Below are 24,818 nucleotides of genomic sequence, written 5' to 3'. Positions count from 1 at the left end.
TTTCAATGTAACTGATACCCTCAAGTTTAGAGCTTTAAGCTTTGTGAAGTGCAATGTTATTGCAGGGCATGCATCCAATTTTTAAAACATTATATAGATTGGAGACAGATGAGCTTTTCAGAATTATTTTAGGCCTATTTTGATTGAATGCCTGAGATGCATTTTCCAGTGGAAATTAATTGCATTGATGTGAAAACAAATGAACTCCAACCTTAAAATTAGCTGCAGGTTGGTTCTTGAATCAGTACTTAAAAGGGAGGGAGCAGGCACAAGATAGTGACTGGAAATTACATGATTGACAATATACACTTTGTTGCAAAAATAACCTTTTTTTCAATGCCTGCTCTTTTTTACTGTCTCAGTGTGCATGCATGCGTAGGGAGAGAAATTTTCCCTTGTATCTGTGGTTGCACATGAGTGGACAATGGGTTTCACAAGCTATCACTTCTTCCCCTTACATGCTGCTGGAAACCTTTGCTGGCCTGTGTCAGTATCTAAGTGTCGGTGAAATCTCCAGCAGTGCCTACCTGTAGTGCTTCTGTCATTCCTGCGGGTCATTTCTGGAACACACCATTCAGGGTGACTGTTCTGGGGGACTTTATTAGCAAATAGCAGCTAACCTGATTTCCACCCTTCAGTGAAATTTGCCTTAGCTATGTAAAAAATGCTGTAGTTGAGTTTGGGATTCCTGTTTGCCCAACTGATGCTCTCAGTCAGTGGTAAATCCCATTGAGAGGTAGGCAGAGAACATAACGTGAGCTCTTTAAGTAATGAGAGCAGACAACACTGTCTCAGAGCTGATCTCTCTTGAAGTACAGCAGCAGTTCTCCACAAATTTATTCTTTCTGCCTCGAGATTCACCTCTTCCCCGTGCTTCTCATCCTTTGTCTGATGGGATTTTTAGCATGTTTAAGAGATGAAGCACATGCAAAGCTTCCTCCCAGGAACTGGCATATATTCATTTTGATCTTTATGAAAATTTGAAAGGAATCAGTGAAGTGGGTTGGGGGTGGGAAGAGGGTCGCTGAAGATAATGTAGCTATTTGGCAGCTCTTAAGATATTTTTACACCTGGAGGTGACATGTTAAACAGATAATTGACACTACACTCGCATGTATTTACTCCTCTCCCTCCTTCCCCGCTGCCACCCATGGAAACAACCAGAAACTTTGAGACACCAAGCATGTTTGAAGCTGTGACTGTGATGGGCCACGCACAAGTATTAACTTTGCTCTGGGTTGTAGAGAGAGCTTGGCAGAAGTTCTAGCAAAGCAATGACCGTTAAAAAGCACAGAGTATCTCTATGGTATTCTTGTTAAAGGACAGGATTAAGAGCTGGCTTTTGGTCTGCCACTGATGTCATATGTCATCTGAGACTTTTCCAAGCTTCTAATTTTCTATTGTATTTATTTGCTATTTGTTTAAGAAATCATGTTTGTATTTTCTTGATTTCTAGTGTGTGTGTTACTTTTACAGTATTTTTGGTGTTGAGAGTAGAATTTAAATCTCAGTAAATAAATCATCTAATGTGTATATACCTACTTGTTTTCTTCACTAGTGCCTGTGGGCAAACTCAGCTTTCCGTAGTGCATACAGCACAGTTGTGTCTTGTCAGAGTTAGACAGACTAAATCTGCCAGCGGCAGATGTTGGAGTGTTTTTCTCTTATTGAGACTATTTTCATTAGTCAATCTTTTTCTAGAAAAATTGTGACCAAATAGATTCTCCAGCTCCAACCGTATCATTATGGCTATGTGTGCTATGAGTTGTATTGCCACATGGTCTTGATCCAGCAATGTTTGGAGCCAGTCTTTGGCTTTGTACAAGCTCTAGACTGATGAAAATGAATGAGAAGCTGATGGATAAAGTTGTATTTATTTTCGTGGATATGGAGCTGAAGAAATTAAGATTCAGATTCACCCCATTTTCTTTTTGAAAAATTGCTGGAAGCTCCTTTTGGGGTGCACTGTGTCTTTCTATTGACTACCCACAACTGTGTTGGGACTTAAAGTAGGTGCCTGAAGTGAATTTGCCTCAGAAACCAGCCTGGGATTTTAGGCCTGTCACTTAAGTAGAAATCTGGTGTTTTAATTCAGGACCCTTTTTCTCAACCTCTTTGGGCACAACAACCTTCCCACTCTAACTTTACAATATTTAATGTGGGAGCATGTGGGGGGACGTTGGGGAAGAAAAAGTCAAAAGATGTGAAGCCATCCGTAGCATAAGGTCTCCATAGCAGTCCTGTCTGCCTGTGGGTGTATAAGATCAGCAAGTACATCTTTCTTAGACACCCAGGCAGGCAAACATCTCTGAAACATAGGGGCTTGAAACTGCTGCCGCTGCATCCATCATCCTGTGGAGGACAGTGAAAACATGTGCTGTCATCTTTGACATTTTAATTGAAAAGAAAGCTTACACAGATTTCGACCTTAAGCAGTGTGTTTATACAAGTGTATACAGAGAAATAATCTGTCAGTTCAGAGCAGGCTCATTGCTATAGGAGTTGGTTTAGTAACTGAACAATCCAACATTAGCTCACACACCTTGCCTTGTTCCATGCCTCAATAATTTTTAGTAGAAATACTTTGCCTAGAGGCATGCAGTTATTAAAAAAGAGGCTCAGCTTGCTTAAAGTCTGGAATTATTAGCTCATGGTAACAAGCCTGCACTGGAGAAACTGTTGGTTCTTTGTTTTCATGACTTTGCTGTAATTCACCATCTTATTTTCAGAGACAAACTTCTGCTTTGTTTGGGAAGTTAAAAAAAAAAAAAAAAAAGAAAAAGGAAAAATAAATCACTTCAAAAAGATTTTTTTTTTCATTTTTACTATAAAGCAGGGTTTACAAAGTTCTTTTATCTTAGTATTTCTATTAAATTGCACTGATCCAAATAATAAGGGTAAATAGAGAATTTTGAGAAATTTGGCTTACCACATTTCCAGTATACGGATCAGTCAGTAGTGAGTACTCAGAGAGCTCTCCAAATACCCTCTCAGCCCTCTAAGAGTAAAGGGAGCTTTTTCTCCCTCCTTTTTGCATCCTCCTATTCTTTTCAGATGCAAAGTTATGAAGGCCAAATAAAAACTATTTACACTTCTGTAATGTGTTTGGGAATGAAGTCACTTGAGCAAATCAAGGCTCCAGCACCTTTAGGTAGCACAAACCTATCAGAAGAGTTACTTGGTGTTCAATTGTCACTTTTATCTGGATGCTGGGGTTAGGTTTCTTTCCAGCTCTTTAACCTGCTGACATTTTTCTTCAATGAGCCTTAAATTTTCAAGTTTTCTTGAATTTGCTTGCCAGGGTGGAGTCTTAAGCCTGACCCTTAAAAAGAATGCACATGTTAGAAAGTGTTTGTGTAGGCTTTATTGCTGTTATTATGCCTGGTTTTAAGTCAGCTGCCATTTGGTACGTTTGTGTATTACTGCTACCTTTTTTTCTTCAATAAAAACTGATACACCTTTATTTGTGATGATGCAAAATCGTTTGTTTTCCTGAAGAATTAAGCTTAGTCCTGTCTGAGCTGAGAGACCATGACGACAGTGGAATCAGTTTGACATCATTCCTTGCTTTTGTGATCAGATCATGTTTATGCTGCAGGTTTTTTTATCTCACTTTTTTATTTTTTTATTACAAAAATGTGATTTTATATGAGCTAGTTCTTTATAATCACTTGAACCTGCCTTTCGCAGTGTTTCCTTGTTTTGCTTTAACTATGCCATTATCCTCCATGTATCATTTGTGAGTTCCAGCTGTGTGCTTAACACTGTGCAGCACATAAACTTCTCTGAGGAGGTTATAGTCTTAGAAACCATTCTAGCTTTTCTTATTTTTCTTGTAATGGGTCAGGCAATAAGACCCAGTGAAATATTTAGAGGGAAGGAAAGATTGAAACCAGCAGTTTCTGAGACCTGTAAGAGCCAAAAGGCAAATGTTAATGGGTTCTGCGAGGCTTCCAAGGACTTGCTGGTCCTTGTACTTATGCTGAATTTGCAGAGGTTCCTTAAACATGTGTTCAGGAAATATAGGTGGCATTACCACAATTGGAGTTTCTAAAGGCAAGATTTATCATTGGCTAAATCTTTAAATAGAGTTTGGGCCACACATTACAGCAGTGGGGCTGCTATTTGTGGGGCTTTTCTCCTACAAGTTTGGGTGAAAATTACAGAATTCTTAACAAATTTTGGAGGCATTTTGCTGCAGGTTTCTAGTATTTTAATGTATATATATGTCCATCCCCTGTTCTTTTTTTTTGTCTTATTCCTTCCCTTCAGTTAGATGTTCTGTCCCTGTGAATTAAAGCAAGTGAGCAAGAGTGCATTTCTGCTGGGGTTGCTTTGCTTGCAGTTAACAGCTGCTTATGTGACATTAAGGGATATGTGAATTGAGAAGTAGTATCTTTTTGCTTGCTTTTGACTTTGTCCATATAATTTCATATCTGTATGCTGCATCTTGCTCCTTTTATGATGCTTGTTGCTGAATTCCTTCTACCTCTGTGCCAATGTATAGCTTGTTATCTTAATTGTGCCAGCTCTCCTCAAACACTTATATGGGCTTTCCCTTCTCTTCTGAATCAAGCTTCTTGTCTTTAAGACTTTTTGCAGTTTAGCCTTATCTTATCTCAGTCCTCCACTTTCTCATTACAGTGTCAGGCATCACTTTCACTTTGCCAGTGTCTTTACCCTCAGCTAGTTTCTCTTTCCCAGGCTGAAATCTGTTCTTGTCCAGCACTGGGAAAATGCCTTAAGGAAACACATATATGAAAATATATGCACACTCTATTTAAAAACCTCTATAGAAAGCATAGCTTTGTCTGGATGCTCCCCAAATCCGCTAAGTTATGAGCCACAATTTTCTCTCTCTAGAGTATCGCCCTCCCTGTGTCTCAGTTACTCCCTTCCTCTTGCAAACTTCCTAAGTCTTGTCATTTCTGAGCATACAAGTTAAAAAACATACAAAGAAACAAGAAAACAACAGAGGAGTGCCACTAAACTGTCTCCAATTCTTTAGCATATTTATTTGCTTCTGTGTTCTGTCTCCCTCTTCTACTTTTCATCTGTTTTGTGTCTCTAGATTGTAAACACACTGTGTAAGAATTGTCTCTTATCTGTGTTTGTACAGTGCCAGGCTCAATGGGGTCCCGGTCCCGACTGGGACCTTTGGGCACCACCACAGTATAAATGTCTGCTACTGATAATAATAATCTACCCACATCATGCAGATGTCTGAATTGTCTGAGAAATACAAACAAGGATCTTTACTAGGTTGGCAGGGAGCCATTAATTTTAGGTGCCAATTTTCTTTTCCCCTGAATATGCTTTGGCTGTCTAAAAAACCTGGCGACACAAACCTCCCACTTCTTGGAAAGCTTGGCTTTTTGGTGATGCTGTGATTAAAACATTGTTAAACATGGGATACGGCAGGTCAGGTGAGGTCCCTGCAACTATGTGAGGTATTCCAAGTACTTGTCTGATGCTTTGTTGTTGCTTTCCTGTGTGTTTGTTTTTTCTTTCCTCCTCTGAGTGACAAATGGATAAATTCAAACTAGACAGAACTGCCTGACTTTTTTTTTTGCCAGTAGGGAGCACCTCAAATAATGGGCAACAAATGGGAAAAGCTATAGTTGGATTGACAGACTTAAATGATGGCACTGTGGATCAAACAACAGCAGCGGTATGCGGTACACTTCTCTCAGGTTAAAACATTCCCTCCATGTTTTTGCCCTCTGACTGAATTTTTCAGTTATTGAAGGCCAGGAACAGCACTTGGGTCAGGTACCCTAGCCTCAGTAGCTGCTGTGGAAACAGTTTGCAGCTGGTCTGTAGAACCACATGCTCCAGTGAACTTACTTTATAGCAATGAGGAGTTTAATTGCAACAATACCTGGTTGTTCATGGGACATTCAGAGGGTAGACAGTAGCCAACTGTGCTGATTCTCAGCATGGTACACTGCTTGGGTGCTTCAGCCTGAAAGCCACCCAAACTGCATGCACATACTGTCATAACTTGAAAAGACCCAGGCTGCTGGTATGCAGTGGTTGCTCCTCATTACATTGATCATAATGGTATCATTGCTGCCTTATTCACCTGTGTCACCCTATTGCTTCCACTAGCTCCCTCTCATTTTATTCTGGGTCTATAAGCTTTTTGGGGCAGGACCTCACCCACAGTTTTTAAACCAAGGCTTCTAGGCACTGTTGTAATATATATATATATATATATACATACATATATATATATAAAAATGATGAAAGTCTGGGCAAGTCTGTGTTGCGTAACTGGAGCGTGGTGCAGGAATCCCTGAGCCAGTGCTGACCCAACATGGCGAACTGCCACAGCACAACCAGCCACCTCTGGGCTGCTCCTGCGTGAGCTGACTGGGTCTGGAGGCCATAGAAAGTCAAGACGTGAGTTCCTTTGCTCCAGTGCAACTCCATATACTTAATGGCTTTTCCACATCAGAGCTAACTAAAGTAGAACAAACTGGGTTGTGGTGTAGGTATACTTGCTGACCTTGCATGAATGCCACGTGCAGGAGAGTAAGGAGCAGGTGAGAGGTCATGGTAAGACCCACTGACCCAGAGTGTTTTACCATAATAGAAAACATACTACAGTGATACTTTAAATAGCATCAGTCCTTCTGCATGTAGCCCTGAATGGTCTAGGTCAGTATGAACCTAATCTCATGAGACCTCAGCAGCAAATTGTCATCTGCAGAAACTGTCCTTGAAGACTACAAGTTAAAGGAAGCCTAGTCTTTTAATAGATGAATGTAGTGTTTAGTCATCAGACAGTCTGGAAAACTGGGTCAGATAGATGTTGCATCATAGCAGACAGAATATTTAGAATTAATCAAGAAGTCACGTAGCAAAGTATATATCATACATATTTGATTACATTAGTGGAGTTATCTTTGATTGTTGGGTAGAGTCATATGATGGAACATGATCGAGTCACCATGGCTTAGCGGGGTACCGCCCATCTGTTTAAATGCTGGTAAGGATGACTCATGGCGTTAGCACGACCATGCAGAGGGAGGGGAGCCAACGTGGTCAGTTACAGCAGCTTGGCTAACACGTGGTATTTTACTAAGCCACTGTAACGCTATCCATCCAGGCCATGTACACCCAAAGAGATAGTGTACAAATGCTGACTTGAGACCCCGTCGTGTTCAGCAGCAGGCTCCTGCTGGAACACATTGAAAATTTTTGAATTTGGGAAAAACCCCACAGATGGCCAGATTTTCACTGAGGTTGAGCACTTGCCAGTTCTCTATCTTATCTGTCCTTTATTTGTGGGCTGTTTGCCCAACAACCCTATTTATTTAGCAACACAGGTGCCAAGGAATTAAAATCCCTCAGTCAGCAATATTGGCTGACAGGCTGCAGGCAGCACCTCCTCAGCATTTACAAAGAGAGGAGCAGAGTCGATGTGTCCAACATTAAAAATAACAACTATAAACTCTCGCTGACTTTCTTTGCTGCAGGATAGAAAGCAACAACAAAAGAGATTGTGTTGTCCTTGGAAGGAGAAGAAATGTCTTAGACAAATTGAGTATCTCAGCCTGTATGGTTCTGTGCCATACACATTCCCTGAGTTCTGTGCAAGTGCGTGCACATGAGCACATGCTAATCAATGATCTGTATTCAATGTGGAAGGAATAGAAGTATCTATGAGTACTGGCCAATGTCAGCTTCCCTGATGGGGAGCAGAACCTGGTATGCATTATATAGCACTTTTATTGGTGGCAGGACCGGTGCAGACTTTTCGACAAAAGAGGGTCAACCTCGAAGCACAAGGTTTCTCTCACTGTTCTGCACCTCTTTGCAAAAAACACACTTGGGAACAGACTAGCTGGAGTATAGCAAGCAAAAATACCTGAAGTACTGAGGATTTTTTTTTTCCTCTAGCTAAGTGTAAAGCATATGCAGACCCCCAAAGCAAAGCAGCGTTAAAGGTGAAACTGGGGACAGCAAGGAAGCTTCTTTGCCATTTTAATAAATGCCAATAATTCCCTTTTGCCCAAGTCCCATATTCCCAAACTCATTAAAGCAGTTTTGGAAATTTTTTTGGCTCAAGAACATATAAGCAAAACTCAAACTGTGCAGTCCCATGAGAATCACTTGCACAAATTGCATAGGTCAGGCCAAAGTAAGTTTCTGTCAAACAGCCTAACACCTAAGCTTATTATGAAACTGGTGAATTGTACAAAGAGTCTATATGTGGGACAGTCTCAGTATTAATAAAGGTGGGGGGGCTGTTGTCGTGGTACTTGTTTTACTTTGGTCCCACTGAAAACTCAAGTGATACTTTTATTGAATGCATTGCTCTTGTTAGCCAGCACAGTTTCCATAGGCCATGTCTAAGCCAGTGGACCCAGGGGGCTCCAGAGCTTTGGTGGGTGGGTGGGTGCACTCCTTAGTCTCATCCTAGGGCAGGTGTGAGAGTGCCCCAGTGCTTTCTCCTTTCCTGCCACTTCTCCCTGCCCGTTCTCCTGGGAGGAAACCCAGGGTGCGTCCTGGGCAGGGCTACATCACGCTCTGTTCTGCGCCTCAGCCCTCCTGGCGTGGGGGTCTCAGCCCTTCTGTCTGGCAGCTGTCACGGGGACTTTAAAGTATGAGATAGAGAAGACCAGTTTGAGTTTGTTGTCTGCTGCTCTGCAGGGCTGTAGTTGCAGTGAGAATGGGCCAGTGGGAAGTGGACTCAGCTTGTGGGGTTCACCACAGCCTCTGGAAACCAAACTGTGATCATTGTCCTTCTCACATTCAGCCTAGTATCTCCTTAATTTTTTCTTTTCAAAGGATCACTGAATCTGCTTTGCATGCTATTTTGACCCTGTACTAATGATTCGTCAGTCCTCTTGTGTGAATGAGTGCTGGTACATGGAGCAGCTGTGTTTCAAGTGGAAAGTAGGATGGGTCAGAGACTGTGTACTTTATTTGCTGAGCTCATTTTTTCTGCACTACATCCATTCCACTTAACACCACCTCCACAGCATCCCAGTCTTCACCTTATGCTGAGCTGACCATAGAGTCTCCTGTCCCAGAAGCTGATTTGTACTCCCTCACAGCGCTTCTTGCACCCTCTCACAGGGTTACACCATGCATTTGGGAGACATCGTCTTGAGTTTCTTTGGGGGGAATATGAAGATGTAAAGTACATTATATTCCTCCATCAGCAGATAACCAGGAAGGCATAGGAAGAGCTTCTTGTCTGTATCTGAGATACGTTTGTTGTTGTTTTGTTTGGATTTTTTTTCCTCTTTCTGAATAAGTACTGTATGTGTCTGGGAGGATTTTTAAAACATCCTTTAAAACACAGCCTTTTTCTCCATAGAGAACCAAGACAAAAGGATGGGTTCAGTCATGTGCAGCTGCTAAAGAGAGGGCAGCTGAGGGCAGAGGGGTGGGAGGAGCAGGAATGTCTGGGTATGAGGGAGTGGACAGGGCAAGGACTCTGAGGTGGCATTTGTTGGGACAGAAATGTTGCTGGGGGGAATGAGCTTGAAGAGTGGAGGGTTGAAGGACTGAAAGTTCAAGGATGGGAAATACTGGAGAGTTTTAGGGAAGAGGGGATTAGGTGGTTTGAGCTCTGGGCAGGAGAGGACGAGACTGGTAGGTCAGAAGAAACTGGCACTGCAACTTTGGGAGCCTGGACATGATCTCCTCCATAGGCGATGTCTGTTAATCCCATTACTTGCAGCCTTTGGCCTCTTTGCTTGTTGTTAGATAAATAGAAGTGACAGTTGAAGTTAGAGGAGGGATGTATGTATTCATGACTGACAGTATCACAACTGGAGGGGTAAGAAGTAAAGCCCCATCATTTGGTGTGACAGGGTTCAGACCAAGCAGGAGAAGTGACTGCTTTCTCCCTCACAACTCTGAGATTATGACTCTGCTTCCCTGACCAGCCCAGCCCAATTTTGAGGCTTTCATGGCTAGCTGTGGATTTGTCACTGAAGCAAAAGATGTTTCTGCCAAGGCTGAAAATCAACATGATGCTTACAATCTCCAAATGTCTTTAGACTCTTTCCATGCTCACCCCTGCAGAGGCCCTTCTGGACTATGCCCCCTTCTTTCTGGTCCATCTCATACTTTAGGGGTATCTCTCCTGCCTAATAGGCAGTGTAAACCATGTACTATACTGCAGAGCATCCCGCTCTGAGGGAAGATAACATGCTAACTTGTACTAGCAATGTTTGATGAGGCACTGCATGTGAAAGATTTCTTATTTTCATGTTTTTTTAAAAGGTAACAAGTTATATTTATGCCAAACTTCAACCAACTCATACCTTCTTCAAAACAACAACAAAAAGTTTTAAAAAAAATTAACTGATTCCCAAGACCACATTCTTAAAGGCTATTTTCAAAGAGTAGTCCCAGCTTTGTTTAATCCATAATTTTATGATTATTCTTTGCAAGTGGGCCTGATTTCTCACATGCACTCTTTTCCCTGTGCTGCACTTAGAGAAATCCTTCTAAATATTTTGAACTCCTTTTGCCAAAATAACTCACTTAGCTTTTTTATATGCCATACTTTTTGCCTTTACAAGCTACTTAATCTGAATGTAATTTTGCTAATTTTCTTTCTTTTTTCTTTTTTCTGTGCCCTGGTGACATGCTAGCTGGTAAAATCAGGAACCTTGCTTTGGAACAAAGGCTTGGTAGAGTTTCACAGGAGAGAATATCAAGAACAAGATGAAATACTCATTTTAGAGTAGTTTATTCATAGGTGATAAAATTTCAAAATTAATTTAAGAGTGTTTAATTTTCTGTCATCATCTGCAAAACTGTCATCCATATTTTTGTTTCTGAGGGCTGAATTTACAGCAATGGACCGACATGACTTGCCAGGAAATTTTCCTGCTTTGTCTAGAAATCTTTTCCTGTCCACTGTAAGATGCAGAGGTGCATAGACTGAGACTGGCTGTTACATTTACATTTATGTTCTGTCAGATGAACTATACTAGTACCTTAGCTGATAAATAGTAGAGTGAAGGTGATTCATCTGTTTCTTGAAAACTTTCTGTTCTACTGATTTCTGCACAAGAGGACAAATGCTGGATTGGTTTATCTGCACTTGCTTGTCTAGAGTTGCCTGTGCCTAGCAATGCTGGCACGATAAGACTTGTTCTGGTCTCCGTAGCCCATGACAGCTTTCTTTCCTTTTCTCCTAGGCCTGTACCAGGTTCTCTGTCTTCATTACTGCACCTACACAATCGACAAAGACAGCCCATGCCTGCCTCTATGCCTGGAACCCTGCCCAACCCTACCATGCCTGGATCTTCTGCTGTACTCATGCCTGTAAGTTTTTTGGCTTGGGTTTTGGTGGGGGGAAGCAGGTTATTTTTTTGTTCTGTTCAACCTATGCAGAGGTGAAATTCTGCTGGATTTTCTAAAAAATCGAGGTGTAATAAGTTAAAGAAACTGGACCTTTTTCGCTGCTTCATCTTACACAATAGTATTTCTGGCGCAGTTCATGGCACGTTAATTAGTATGAGAGTGATTAGAAATGGTTTATATGAGACTACAGTTTCTGGTTCTCACACCTGGTCATGTAGGTGTATGTCTGTGCTGGAACAAAAAGATTTTTCTGAAGTCAGACAAAACTGGAAAAGCCATGTACGTAAGTTATGTTAGTGAACTCTAAGTAATCCTCTTGTTTGTGGGAGATAACCAGCTAACAAGAAAGAAATGTGACTTACTTTTCCAGCCTGGTAACTTGCACATAATTAGAATTTGGTTATGATCACTGCTCATCTTACACTCATTTCTACAGAGATGGGAATATTTCCCATCTTCTGGGAGACAAAGGGGTGCTTTGCAATTGTAGCTTCAAAATCTTAAATTATTTTAACAACCCTTTCAATATAAGACATTTGGGCAGATTAGGGGTGGAAATGAGTAAGGATGGCATGGGGAAGAGGGCATTGGGAAAGGAGAAGTTTCAGTTTCGTTCCACGATACTCTCAGGAAGGCAACCTGAGAGTGATTGACCATGGCAGAGAGGAAAGCACTGCTTGTTCTGGCTTTGCTGGAGCGAGGGGGACATTCCACAGGGCTACCAATATTCAGGTTTGGCTGCTATTTGATCAGTCATTAATAAGTTATTAATTAGTAACTTGTCAATAAGGCTTTCCTGGAATATTGACCAGGAAGTTCAACAACAAAAAAAAAAAAATGACGGTCATCGTGCCAGTTCTTTTCTGGCATGATTCCTGAAGAACCTGAAATGGTGCAAACATCCTGCTTCAGTGTAAGCTCAGGGCCTTTGGGTTGCTGCAGGGGAGCCCTTTGGGCAGCTCAGCTTGCAGACAAGGTGGTGGGCTCTGTCTGAGAGCCCCAGAGACATGAGCATGGAGGTGAGACAGACCCTATCAGCGCTGGCTGCCCTGGGTGCAGCTCCTGCCCCACAGCCCTTCTGAAAGGGCTGCAGAGGAGATGGCAGTGGAATTTGCTCCTCCCTCGTGGAGAGGGTGAGGGGCCCCAGCAAGAGGCAGCTTCTCTCTGCCAAGGGGATATTGTCCTTTCCCCCAGGCCCAGCACCCGTTCTTGCTGGGATCATGGGGTGTGGGAGTCAATACCTCACCACAGGGCACAAAAAATAGCTCCCCTGCTTGGAAGAGCTCAGGAGGATCCAAAAGCTTCTTTCTTGTATGAGCCAAAGATTCAGAGGACTGGCCCAAAGCAAGGCAGGGTGCTCAGCTCTGGTTGAAAGCGGCACCATAACCTTACTTATCACCCCTACCAATGACTAGTGGTTTAATGGAGCTTGCCTCTTTTTGAGGAAGATGCTCCAGGAAATGATTTTATCCAGGCCTTACTGCCATTAGGTTTTGTTTGAAAATTGTATCCCTCCCTCCCAGCCTAGGGAGATTAGCTTGCAGAAAGGGCTCTGAATAGCCAGGAGGAGTTCTGCTTTGGTTTTTGCTATCTCAGCAGTACATGAAAGCTTCTCTTACAAGATATATGGAAAACTCTTCACATCTGAGCAGTCCGAGTGAAGGAAAAAGAGCCAACTCGTTTTCCATATAGTTGAGCTTGTAGATTTTTATTTATGCTTTTAACAAGCTAAGTTGGGCTGCACTGACAGGGGAAGCCACAACTTTATACAGTGATGCTTTTAAAACCACTTAACTCCGAGTGTTGTTATACTGAAAGGGAGAAAATCATTACAAAAAAGTGCAAACCTGGGTGGCTGCTACATTTGTTTAGTAAAGAACCCTTTTCTTTATAATTGGCTGTGAGTTTTCAGGGCCGATTCTGATGAAACACATGCCTGTGTGCATACACACATGCAATCACATGCAATTCACAACACGGATTTTTATTTTTGCAGTCATGACTTGAAGAAATAAAGCTGAGTCCATTTAAATAGAAACTGAGCGTAAATTCTTGCAAATGTCTCCAGACTTTTTCAAACCTTTTTTTTTTTTTCTTTTTCTTTTAAAAGATGGAGCGACAAATGTCAATGAACTCCAACATCATGGGGATGCAGGGGCCGAACCTCAATAATCCATGTGCTTCACCTCAAGTCCCCCCAATGCATTCAGAAGCCAAAATGGTAAAAAAAGAAAAAATTTTTTTAAAAAAATTTCTTTTCTTATATTGCTCTTGCATACTGGTTACCCAGACAGTCGGGGATGTAGCCAGACACTGCTTACTTCATTCTTAGTCATATGTTATACTCTTTTTTCATACACTGCAGTAAATTGCCTTTGTGTCTATGAACTTTCAAGATGTTAGTAGTCCTAGCTGAACTCTCGGTGAGAGGGGACTGAAGTAAAGGGTGGGCTATCTGATCTGTACTGTGTTAAATAAGACTTTTGGTTCAGATACGTAGAATTTAAGCAAATGGTCTGGCTGGTTCTCTGATGGTGTCTGTGCTCCACAACGTGGCTTAAATAAAATTGTCTGTTAATGAAGAGTGATGTAAAAAGTGTCTGATGTGGAGGGAGTGTACATAATCTTTGCTTTTTCCAGGTAGGCTCATGGTGTATCTATGGCAGTGTTAGAAAAGCAGAGCAAACAATGTATATAAAACTGGGATATTTTCTTTTGCTTGAGTGCAACAAGGGTGTTGCTGTCAAAAAGAAGAGTCAGAATTTGGACAGGAATTATTTATATGAGACAAATATCATAGTGTTTTCTGAAGCTGTCGTATGTGTTACAGGGTCAAGACTTCTCAGGCATATGTACTGGTGCAGGATTAATGTAGGTAAACTAAACCACAAGTGTGCATTTGTAAGTTTTCCCCAGCTTTATATGCACTCTCATGGAGGTATTCAGCACTAAAATCTCTGGAACCGAGTTCATCAATGTAGAAACGCTTAGGCTTTCAGAACTGCCATTTGCTGGCTAGTGGAAATACGAGGACAGAAGTTTGCAGTGTAACTCTGTAGGGTTTTTATCCTCTCAAGATATCTCATCATAGTGGAAAACAAGAGTAACTTCATTGAATTTATTTCCATGGCATTTTGCCAAAGTAAAATTGTCGTAAGTGAGAGAATGAAATCAAGCCGACAAAGATTAAGCAACCACATGTTTTTATATATTTCTACTTTGCATGACTGGTACATCTTTTAAAGTTGTTGTCATCTATCCTGAGGCAAAAAAAAAAAAAATCTTCTTGTCTATAGGTATGATGAATGCAAGAGACTCTGGGTAAAGAGCAACAACCGTATACAAGCTTATTCTACCTCTGTTTCCTTAGTTTGGATAGGTCATGCCTTTGCCTCACTGTTGGTCTGGGTTAGTCTGTTAACCCAACCTCTGTTAACACCCCGTCTAAAACCACACTCCGTAAACATGCAGCCAGTTGGCCAGAAGAAGAGCGATAGCCAAAAAAGCTGGGTCCCCCAGCCAAGGAAAACCTGTGGTCAAGAGTTCTCTCTCTGCTGTACCACACAGTGACGGTGACATGCCAAATGGCAACAGCATCTGCAGCAGAGCTTGTTAAAAACTTTTTGGAATAGGCAAGTGTTTTTTCAGTGCAAGCATAGCTGAGCCAAGCTAAATACTCCTTGGCTGAATAAATCTAAAACTGGCATCTGTTTTGGGGACTAAAGGTTCTGTAGTTTACTCTTCCCTCGCACCCCCTGCCTTTTTTTTTTACTGGAAGTATGAGGCTACTTAAGAACAAGATTAAATTATTGGTGCATATGGTGAGAATTCTGTGCTTTAATAGCTGAAACCGTACATTAATACAAATTACTTTTTAATCTGGATAAGCAGGTTTTGTCCCTAAACCTAATGTATGAAGGCACGGTTCTTTCAGGCAGAATTTGCTATCGGTTCCAAAACACAGTATAGTGAACAAGCAGTGCCTTTGCTTCTCAGGGGCTTTCTGCCACTCTTCCAGAGGTGGAAAAAATCTACACATATTAACTCTTAAAAGTAAGAGGCATAATTCAGAGCTCCAGGACCTTTTTTCTTTTCAAAAGCAGGTTGGTTTGTTTGTTTGGTTTTTTTTAATACTCTATATTCTAGTTTTAACTTCATTTCTGTTTGAGCACACATGTAATGTAAAAAGTCTCTTCCTTTAGCTTTGAGGAGTATGACTCTATTAATACTCTGCATAGACAACAAGTGGAAAAAATGTAGGAAGTATTCAGAGCAAAATTATTTCTTACATGTAAGTTCATGATTTTAAAATCTGAATCATCTGTATTACAGGCATGTTTGTTCTTATTATTAACTATTTCACTTTGCTTCGTGCTCAAAGCATGAGAGTTCGCATACTCTGGCGACTTTTTTAAAAAAGTAAAAAATGAGGATGCTTAGTACCTTGCTGGATTGCATCCTACATTAGGAAGGAATTTCAGATTTCCCCAGATTCTGCTAATGCTATTACTGCTGGTGCATCCAGCAGTACTTATGTTCTCTTTGGCTGGCCCCACTCTGTGAAGAATATGTGTTGAACACTAGGCAGAGTCACCTAAGCTGCTTACAGCTGATGACTGTAGTAACTGGAGAAGTTTGGGTGTCTGTGGGCCTGATCCATCAGCCATTCAAATCCATGGCACATGGATCAGGCCCACATTTCTTTGTGCCTAAATGAGAGAATGTAGGACCGGCTTCTCTAGATGTGAGACCAAATCCTTCTGGCCTCATGAAAGTATATACCTGAGCAATTCAAGCATGATTTGGTATGCAGCAGTCGTAACACTATTTAGTGACCTGTGTTACAATTTGCTTCTGTAAAATAAATATGAATAAATAATATCAGTATGGGTGATGTGTGATGCCAGGTCTTTTGGAGAAAGCAGATAGATGGCAAAAGATTCACACCCTTGTTTGGTTCATAATCAGTTTGTAGTAGGAAATGAAAGATGGTCTGATAAATACAGATGTTGTCTGATATACAAGCACATCTATAGACACATATAGAATATGTGTTGCATTAATGTTATGTTCTATAATAAGCAATTTATCTATATGTATTTTAATCAGCTTGTATTACCTGGCATTTATAGAAAGCCGCACTCCGCTACCCAAGATGCTTGTTTCCTGGTTTAATTTTTTCAGGAGAATGTTCCTTCAGACATTAAAGTATTGTAGATGACATCCCAGAACTGATTTAATTTATCACAACAACCTCAGTTTCTCTCACAGTGTGCCTCTCAATTAGGTTATCACCTAATGCTTTAAAACTGTCCTAGTAAACGAATGAGTGAACATCTAAATCAATACTGCTTTCTTCTTAGATTCAGAGCTGAGTGGATAAAACCTTTATGCTGTGCACCAAAAACACACATTGATTTTGTATTAAAATATATTGCATTGGAAAGTGGAGGAAACATACAGCTCTTAGTGTACATGGTAAAAATATGCAGAATAGCATGTGTAGCATATTAACATGTGGTTCAATAGGCTGAGAATATTATGAACTCAGAATTGTTGGCGGTGCCTTTGCCTTAATATACTGCTTACATACAGTTCAATTTTTCAGTTTCAGAGTATTCAAGGTTTTGTAATTCGGAAGTGCCATACCATGTGGATTACCGGAGTCAAAGATAAATAGTGTGCGCTGAACCACTGGAAGGCTGCGTGACAGCACGTCTTTTTGGTGGAGCTGATGCCTCTATCTGAATTTTGCAAGGCATTTATCTTTACCTGTAGAGATTTATGAGCACTGAAAGGAGGCATAAAAAGTGGGCTGGCAATGAAAATAATTGAGCTTAAAAATACAGTTTTCCATTTGACCTCTTAATTTTTTCTTTTACCCTCTCTCTCTGTCCCTCGCTGGATATGTAGTTTTATAAAATTTAAATAAAATGTATTATGTGTGGCTTGGCTGTGCCTGCCTTCCTGACAGAATCTTTATGGTTCTTTAAAAAAGAAAAGAAATTATTTCCATATCAGAAGTATGCAGGGTTGTAGGCTATTTGTTTTGCCTTGTACGCATTACCAGGTTCAACAGTAACAATAAGAAAATTAGTTTGAAAGTGTCTATCAGATGCAAGAGTGAGAATATAACCAGGAAAAAAAAAAAAAGTAATAAACCAGTGATGAGCATGTTCCTTATCATAATGGTAAAATATCCATATTAACTGAACCTCGTAATTCACCTACAAATGCTGGACAGCTTTGTTGGAGGAGGAGAGAGGTGAAAGAAATTGTGGTTAGGCAGTTGTCATCAGAACTAGTTTTTATTCGACATAACGAGAGTTAAAAGGTTCAGATCCTACTGGTGGCTGTGAAAATCCCAGTCCATGCGTTGCTCAGCTCTCCATCCCAGCGGAAAGGCAGGACTGGCTGGGGAGACGTGGATGCATTCCATATGGCTGTCAGACAGGCACCACTCGCTTTCTCCAGAAACACAGTGTGGCAGCCAGGTGGGAAAGGCCCAGCCGCAAAGGTGGCCGGCTTTCCTCAGATGCAGATTGGGATCTGCGTTTGGTTGGAGTCTTCTGCTGCTTCTTGTTTTACAAATCACATGCGTTTCAGTGCCTGTGAGTTGTGGTGGTGCAGCTGGTGCAAAGGGAGAAACGGCTGGAGTAAGCTCTTACTCTCAGCCCTGGTTTGGTACTCAGCTCAGCTGTTACAGCAGCCATTGGATGCAGAAGCAAGAGCACTGCCCGAACAGTGGTGGCATCCTGGAGCAGCTGGTGGCCTTGGGAAGGACATTCCTCTGGGTACCAGCTCTGGGCCCAGGTCTGAAAAGTTTTTTGATTGACTTCAGGCAGGAGGCTGGTGTAGGCAGTCAGCGCAGGATCAGAACCACTGAAGCTTTAGGTTTAGATACTTAAGACTTCATGACTGAAGATATTTTGTTAAATATAACAAATGGTTTGAAGTCCATGTTTTCCTGTCAAGCTGGCTGAGAAAGGAGTCACTTTAACAGAGCACCACGCATTGCTTCAGGGCCAGAAGGCTTTTCTTCACACAGATTCTGGACTACTGAGCAGAAAGAAAAATGTCGCATCTCTACAGAGCTTTCAACAGCAATTGCTCATCTTGTCCTTCACAATAAAGCAATGAAAGAAGCATAAGAAAAAATAATATGTGCCTTCCAATTCAAAAAAGAGTTGTGAAAAAATTTCCTGCATTGGTAACTGAGAAATGTTTTCAAGGAAGGGACTGTTAAATAGTTAAAAAACCACCGTGCTTCTGCAACTGTTGACAAAACTCACTGTTCTGAAATTGTGTCTCCTGTTACATTAGTGTTTATGTTTTAAAGTCCCCAAAGCCAACCTTTCAGTGTGCTCCTGATCTACACTTTAAAATCCTCCCCGGGTAGTAGCTGCAGACAGTATGCCTTGCTGTGGATTAAGGTATTATCGTGATGAGTGAAGCTAATCATATTTTGTTTTGTTTACTGAAACAGGACCTTGTACCCGTCATGCCTAAATGCTGGATTATGAACTAGACTGGGTAGGAACTAATTCTTCTTAAGCTGTCAGTGGCTCAGTAAGTGCAACAGAGAAGCGAGCCTGTTCAGTTACTCATAGCGGCTGCAAATAAGTGTTGAATATTTGATCTCGCTTCTCCCGAGTGCGTACAAATTGCGTTGCTTGTTGCAGACACAAGTTGTAACAATTCCTTGCATTTTTCATTCTTTGTGTCACTTTATCCTGTGGTGATCTTATCAGCACTATTTCCCTAGAAGAACTTGGATTTTTATTATTTTGTTTGCCTTGATTCAGCTGGGTGTTAAAATGACCTCGCTTTCTCCCCCACCCACCAGCCCTCACCCTTTCTCATTCCCTCTGTTTCTCCACCACCCTCTCTTTCCTCAGAGGATTTACCGACTTTGTAGATTTGTTTCTCTTTCTCCTTTTCCCTCCAGTGTCCACCCTGATTTTGTAACCATAGCAATAATTGAAATGCAATCCTAATATTTGCTTGCTGTAGCTATCATCTAGCCCAACACATGAATTGCTGGCTTTTGTGTGTTGCAAAGTTTTGAAACTTGTCAGATGCATCCATATACATGAGAGTGACGATGCTGAACCATCCCTTCCAGAAAAGGTTTTGTTCATGTAAAGTTGTGTGTCATTGGGAGCTGTTGCACATAAAAGCAAGTCCTTATGACAGTGAAGCCAGGGAAAAAGGAAATTATAAAAATAAAACCAAGGTTGTGATACAGGGAAGTTCTGCTTTGCATAGATATATTTCAGTCTTTTGCTTGTAGTACATACAGCTTTCACTTTCCAAGATTTTTGCAAGAGCCATGAATAATGGAAGTTGTTTTGCACTTCAGGCTGTTGCACATTAAGCCTGGCATTTGCTAGGGATGTATGTGTGCATCTCATGACAAGAGATGGGCTGTGGGGCGGAGGGGATGGTGTTACACACTTTACCAGTATCATATTTTAACCACCAAGAACACAAGAGCTGGAAGTTAAATTCTCATGGCAATAAATCTCTTCTTTATGGACAGGCTTAAAAAGCATTTTCTAAAACTATACAGTAGCTAATGAAGCAGTTTATTAATTATGATAGTGTTCCTGTGAGATAAATAATTTTAGACTGTTGAACTGAGAGAAAAGTGAAGTGACTCACTAGAGGCCACACAATTTGTCAGTGGAAGAGCTGAAACAAGCACAGAAGAATTTCTGGCTGCCACTTTCAGAAAACACAACTTCTGTCTGAGTAGATTTATGTATACTTATTTTTTTCAAGTCAATAATAATTATTAAAATTGGTAATATCAATATAATTGTTGAAATCTAGTGGTTTTTCAGGACTAGTGAAAGAATGGGGTGACTCTGAACTCCTCAAGCTTACAGGGGGTGCAGGTTCAAATTTAGGATTCAAATCCAAACGAAGGTGACAGTTTGTGTTTGGAATTAATGCCCCTGAAATTTCTTGAACTTTACTGATGAGATTTTGGCTCAGAATGACAAAAATTAACTGATCTTCTGAGACTTCTGTCATCCGAGATGATGGAAGCCTTGTGAGATCAGCTTCCCTGGCATTGTGGCTTTCACTGAAATCTCAGGAGAGCACTTACTTTCACATAATGTCAACCATATCCAAACCAGGACTAACGAATACCCCTGTAGAGCTCCTTCTAAGATCACAGGCATATTTGAAATACTGCTACAAGCTGTGTTCAGTCTGAGGAAATGCTCACAGCGTTTGTTGTTTCTTCTGTCAGACATGGCCAGTGTCACTTTTCAGTGGTGGGAGGGTTATATACTGTCTTCCAGATGTTAATTAGTGCAACTTCTCTTATTTATGTTCAGAGAATTATCAAGGAGGTAGTTTAAAAACTGGGACAGGCTGGGTCTCCCACCCTGGAAAGACTTACGCAGCAAACTTTGCTCTGCTTGTGGTTTTTACTAGCAGATTGCCGGCCAGTAATGTTTATCTCAGATTTTACTGTATGAAATGCTATGAATAATCTTCCCAAATGTGCATGGGATGTAGTGTAGCTGGTCATGTCCTCTGCACTCTGTATCCTCCTTATACTATAATTAATACATAGCCCAGCTACCAGACCCTCAGCGGACCCGAGCAGTCTACTCACAGCTTGTTGGTCGTGTGCTGAGGACTGACTGCAATTTCAGTGGCAGTGTGGGCACTTCCAAGTTACTCTGCTTTAGATAGCTTACCCCCTTTTAACTTATACTGCACAGAAGACAACAGAATACTTGGTATAACTGGAATAATTTCCCATTAGTATTTCAGAGGCAAGAGTAACATGGACTTTGACCAGCTGAAGACAAACTTTAAAGATTTGCCTAAAAGACTGTCTTTGAGGAATAGAATTTAATTTATGCAAAACCAGTCATGGATGTGCTATTTTTTCTCCTATTTATATATTAAAGTCACACTGAAACCAACTCATTACCATATTGAAAAATGTTCTAAAAATCTTAATATCAAATTAGTAATTTAGTAACAATACCAGTGTGAAAGTGCTTTAATTTAAGATTGTTACCTTCGATATATTACATTTTCATTCATGAAAGCCTGGTCTTAAAATTATGTTGTAAAAAAAGAGAAAGCTTTTGTAAGATAGAAGAGCAGCAGCTGCGATTCCTGTAGCTTTGTTTTTCAGTCTAGTGGAAATGATTTAAAACAAAATATCCACCTTTTCACTGCATCTCCTGTCCTGTCCTGTCCTGTCCTGTCCTGTCCTGTCCTGTCCTGTCCTGTCCTGTCCTCTCCTCTCCTCTCCTCTCCTCTCCTCTCTTCTCCTCTCCTCTCTTTTAATTTTTGAAAATAACTGTTCAGAAAGGAAACAAGCCCCATAAAGAGCTTAAAACAGAATTTCACCCTGATTTTTAAAAATTCAGAGGCAACATTTTTGGTATAGTCAAGGATAACTTTTCAAATTTAACCCTGATACTCAGCTGCTATAAACCTGCATAAATTCATTGACTTCAAAGGAACAGTGTGGTTTTTGCATCAACTGAGGACCTAGTTTATACTTCTGAATCTGAAATTTTCCTTTAGGCAAGCTCTGGACCTTCCACAGTTTGATACTGCCAGGTAAACATTTCGTTAGTTTTGGCTTTTGGTTTTAATGTTATTCTTTTATTTAGAATACAGTATATATTTGCCTCTTCTTTTTGCACACTGTTTTGCCAACATTTCCAGCATCTTACATGAACTTTTTCTGACTTAATTTTTCAACTGTGCTTCCTATAGGTGTTCATTACATAATATTTAAAGATAAATTATTTTCTCTAAACCCAAAAATAATATCAGAATATTTCTATAATTGATTCATCATACCAAGCAATCACTGGGAGGTTTTGACTCTCTTATATCAGTCAGTGACAGATATTGATACCTGTCCCTAATGATTCATAATGAAAAATTGCCAGATATTTCTTTGAAACAGATGGATGATTCATGTTGTTATATTTAGGCCACATTATTCTGGAATGTTTAAATTACACTAAAAGCCACCTCTGAGTATACATGTGCAAACATAGAATACATTTTTAGTTTCCCATCTGGAAATAAATATAAAGTCCAGGGCTGTTTTCAAGTCGCAAGAAATATTGTTATATTTTTATTATGGTATTTCAGTTCACACTCATACTAATATGAAAAGTTTAGTAATGGCATATCCTCAATACTGCCCTTAAATGCCAAGGTTACACATGAAGTCCAACGGGATCTAGCAAATGTTTAAACTTTTATTAAAGCCCAAAGCCCAAAATAGACTTTACTAGACCTGTACAAATTATTTTAAATTATGTAAATATTTTTAATATGTCTGGCTTCTGACAGAACACCACTATACACCAAAGTATGACATTTTCCTTACTGTGCCAACTTTTTGCCTTTTTTTTTTTTTTTTCCCAAAATACCTAGCATCATTACTGGATTTGACTAGAGTCTGCTTTATGTGCTGCTTGTGGTTCAGGAGAAATATATGTAAAGAGGATGGACTGTGTTCCCTGACTGTTAACAGAGGCTCTTTAGCATGAGGTTAAGCGTGAACTTCGTTTTGGCTGCCAACATAGCAGCCAGGAGATACCCAGGATAAGGGTGGGTGAAGTCCTGATCTGCTTTCCATCTGATGGATGTGTGCAGCTGCGCTGAAGGCTGGTGGTGTTGTGCAGTGTGTGTGTGTGTGTGTCAGAGAGAAAACTATGTATTTGGGGTTTTGTAATAGATATTGCTCTAACTTCATCTTCTAGGAATCCTCTTAAATTAAAAAATCCTGCCAAAACATTAATATCTGGATGTGTACAAAATCTGGAGTCTCTGAATACTTCATTTAAACAAGAGGCAGTGGTAGGCAATAGTAACAGCTAACAACCTGAAGAGCTCCAGCTTTGTTGGTCAGATGTCTGTAGGTGTGCGTGTTTGTGCACATGTGCATGTGTGCAATTTTTGTTATTTTCAGTGGTTTTGGTGGATTTTTTTCCTCCTTCATTTCACGCACTTTTACTGTGCAAGCATAATCTTCTCTATGCCTATTTGGCTAACTTTGCCCATCTATTTATTTTTGCATTACCTTACCTTTTGTTAAGAAACCACATTTACTGAAATACTTTAGAATGTTGAAGAACAATAAATAACTGAAAATCCATGTGTTATCCAAAAACCGCTTACTAACATTTAGAATGACTACTGTTTGCATGAAGAATGGGAAATTTGTTCTGCTACATCAATTTACAGAGAGTTGTCAGTCTTTTAAATGATGTTAGTGGTGGCTTAGTTTGATTGGAAACTTGATCCAAGCAATATTTGAATTAGTTGCATAAAGACTTCCCAGGGGTAATCTAGGGTTTATGCGAAAACTGGTATATTACTGCATCGCTGCTGAGAATTAAAATAGGAATGAGTTGCCCTTGGTGAAATTTGTGGTTATTGGGATTGTTCAAGGATGCCCAAATCCTTCATTTCAGAAAACAAGGTAGCTTGATCCCATTTTGAAGATTTTAGAAAGTAAAACTTCCCTTTCTACTACACTTAGAATTCAAGATGTGTTTATGCTAGTTTTAGTAAAACTGGTATATACAATGCTAGTTTAATACTGCCCACAAAATTCTAAATAACATAGCTGTGACTTGTAGTATCCATCCAGCATGTGCTTTCCTCCTAGAGCCCTAGGGCTCCTGACCACCACAACCTGAGCAATGACCATCTGGATGAAGTGGCTCTGAAGTTCCTTATTTTACTGGTTCCCATCTTTGGTTTGTCCCTTCCTCAGTGAAAACAACAGAGACTATGAACATGCATTTCTCTGAAACATATAAGAGCTTTATGCAGAGATTTTCAAGGTGTCAAGCAGAAGTGAAGCTGTCTTGAGCTGCATGTGTGAAGGGGATGATAAAGTAGGATTAAGTTCTGGATGTCTTTAACCAGAGATGCTGTAGATTGTAATAAAGAGGGCTACATTTTCTAAAGTGTCTGAAAGAAGGACACTGCCAGCTCCTGGCTGTTACAGGACAAGAGAAATCATGATGTGCACGTTGTTGAAGTCACGGGCTGCCTGCAGGTCGATCTCCATCCTTTGCTTCTCGGTGGGATGTTAGCATCGTGAGTGATGGATTTATATCCACGCAAGGCTAATGGTGACAGCACATATGCCAGGAGCCTCCCTGCAGGGGCCCAGGTAAAAGGCAAGGAGAGGAGCCCAGCAGGCTCCATCCAGGCTCCAGGTGCTTCCAATGGCAATACTGGACTGCCATGTCCAGTGAGAAGAGAGGGTCCACAGTCCTGGTGTTCTTGAGGTGAAAAAACATATGTGCTGTCTCTGTGGGTCATAAAGCAGGACTCCTTTCCCCAACAGTGTTTGTAAAACACTGTGAGAGCTCAGTTCTCACCCGCAGACATCTGCCCCTTCATGAGCCTTGGTGGAGGGTAGGCAGGAGCTGGTGTTGGGCTTTAGTTTCGGGGGGGGG

The 24,818-nt window shown here is 40.7% G+C and overlaps 1 protein-coding gene across 2 annotated transcripts in view; it reads left to right on the top strand.

The window, feature by feature from the left end:
* Positions 1–24,818, top strand: part of CREB5 (cAMP responsive element binding protein 5) — a 212,335-nt gene that overhangs the window by 132,483 nt on the left and 55,034 nt on the right. For both annotated transcript variants that reach the window (XM_026842837.1, XM_026842838.1), the window contains 2 exons: positions 11,175–11,301; positions 13,451–13,561. In XM_026842837.1, the coding sequence (XP_026698638.1) occupies positions 11,175–11,301; positions 13,451–13,561 (238 nt within the window). The remainder of the gene's footprint in view (positions 1–11,174; positions 11,302–13,450; positions 13,562–24,818) is intronic.

Source organism: Athene cunicularia (genome assembly GCF_003259725.1).
Source record: "Athene cunicularia isolate RWA chromosome 2 unlocalized genomic scaffold, athCun1 chr2_part1, whole genome shotgun sequence".
In the NCBI taxonomy this organism is placed as follows: domain Eukaryota; kingdom Metazoa; phylum Chordata; class Aves; order Strigiformes; family Strigidae; genus Athene; species Athene cunicularia.
Note: the sequence above shows the minus strand (reverse complement) of the source record. Positions and strands in the feature narration are given on the sequence as shown.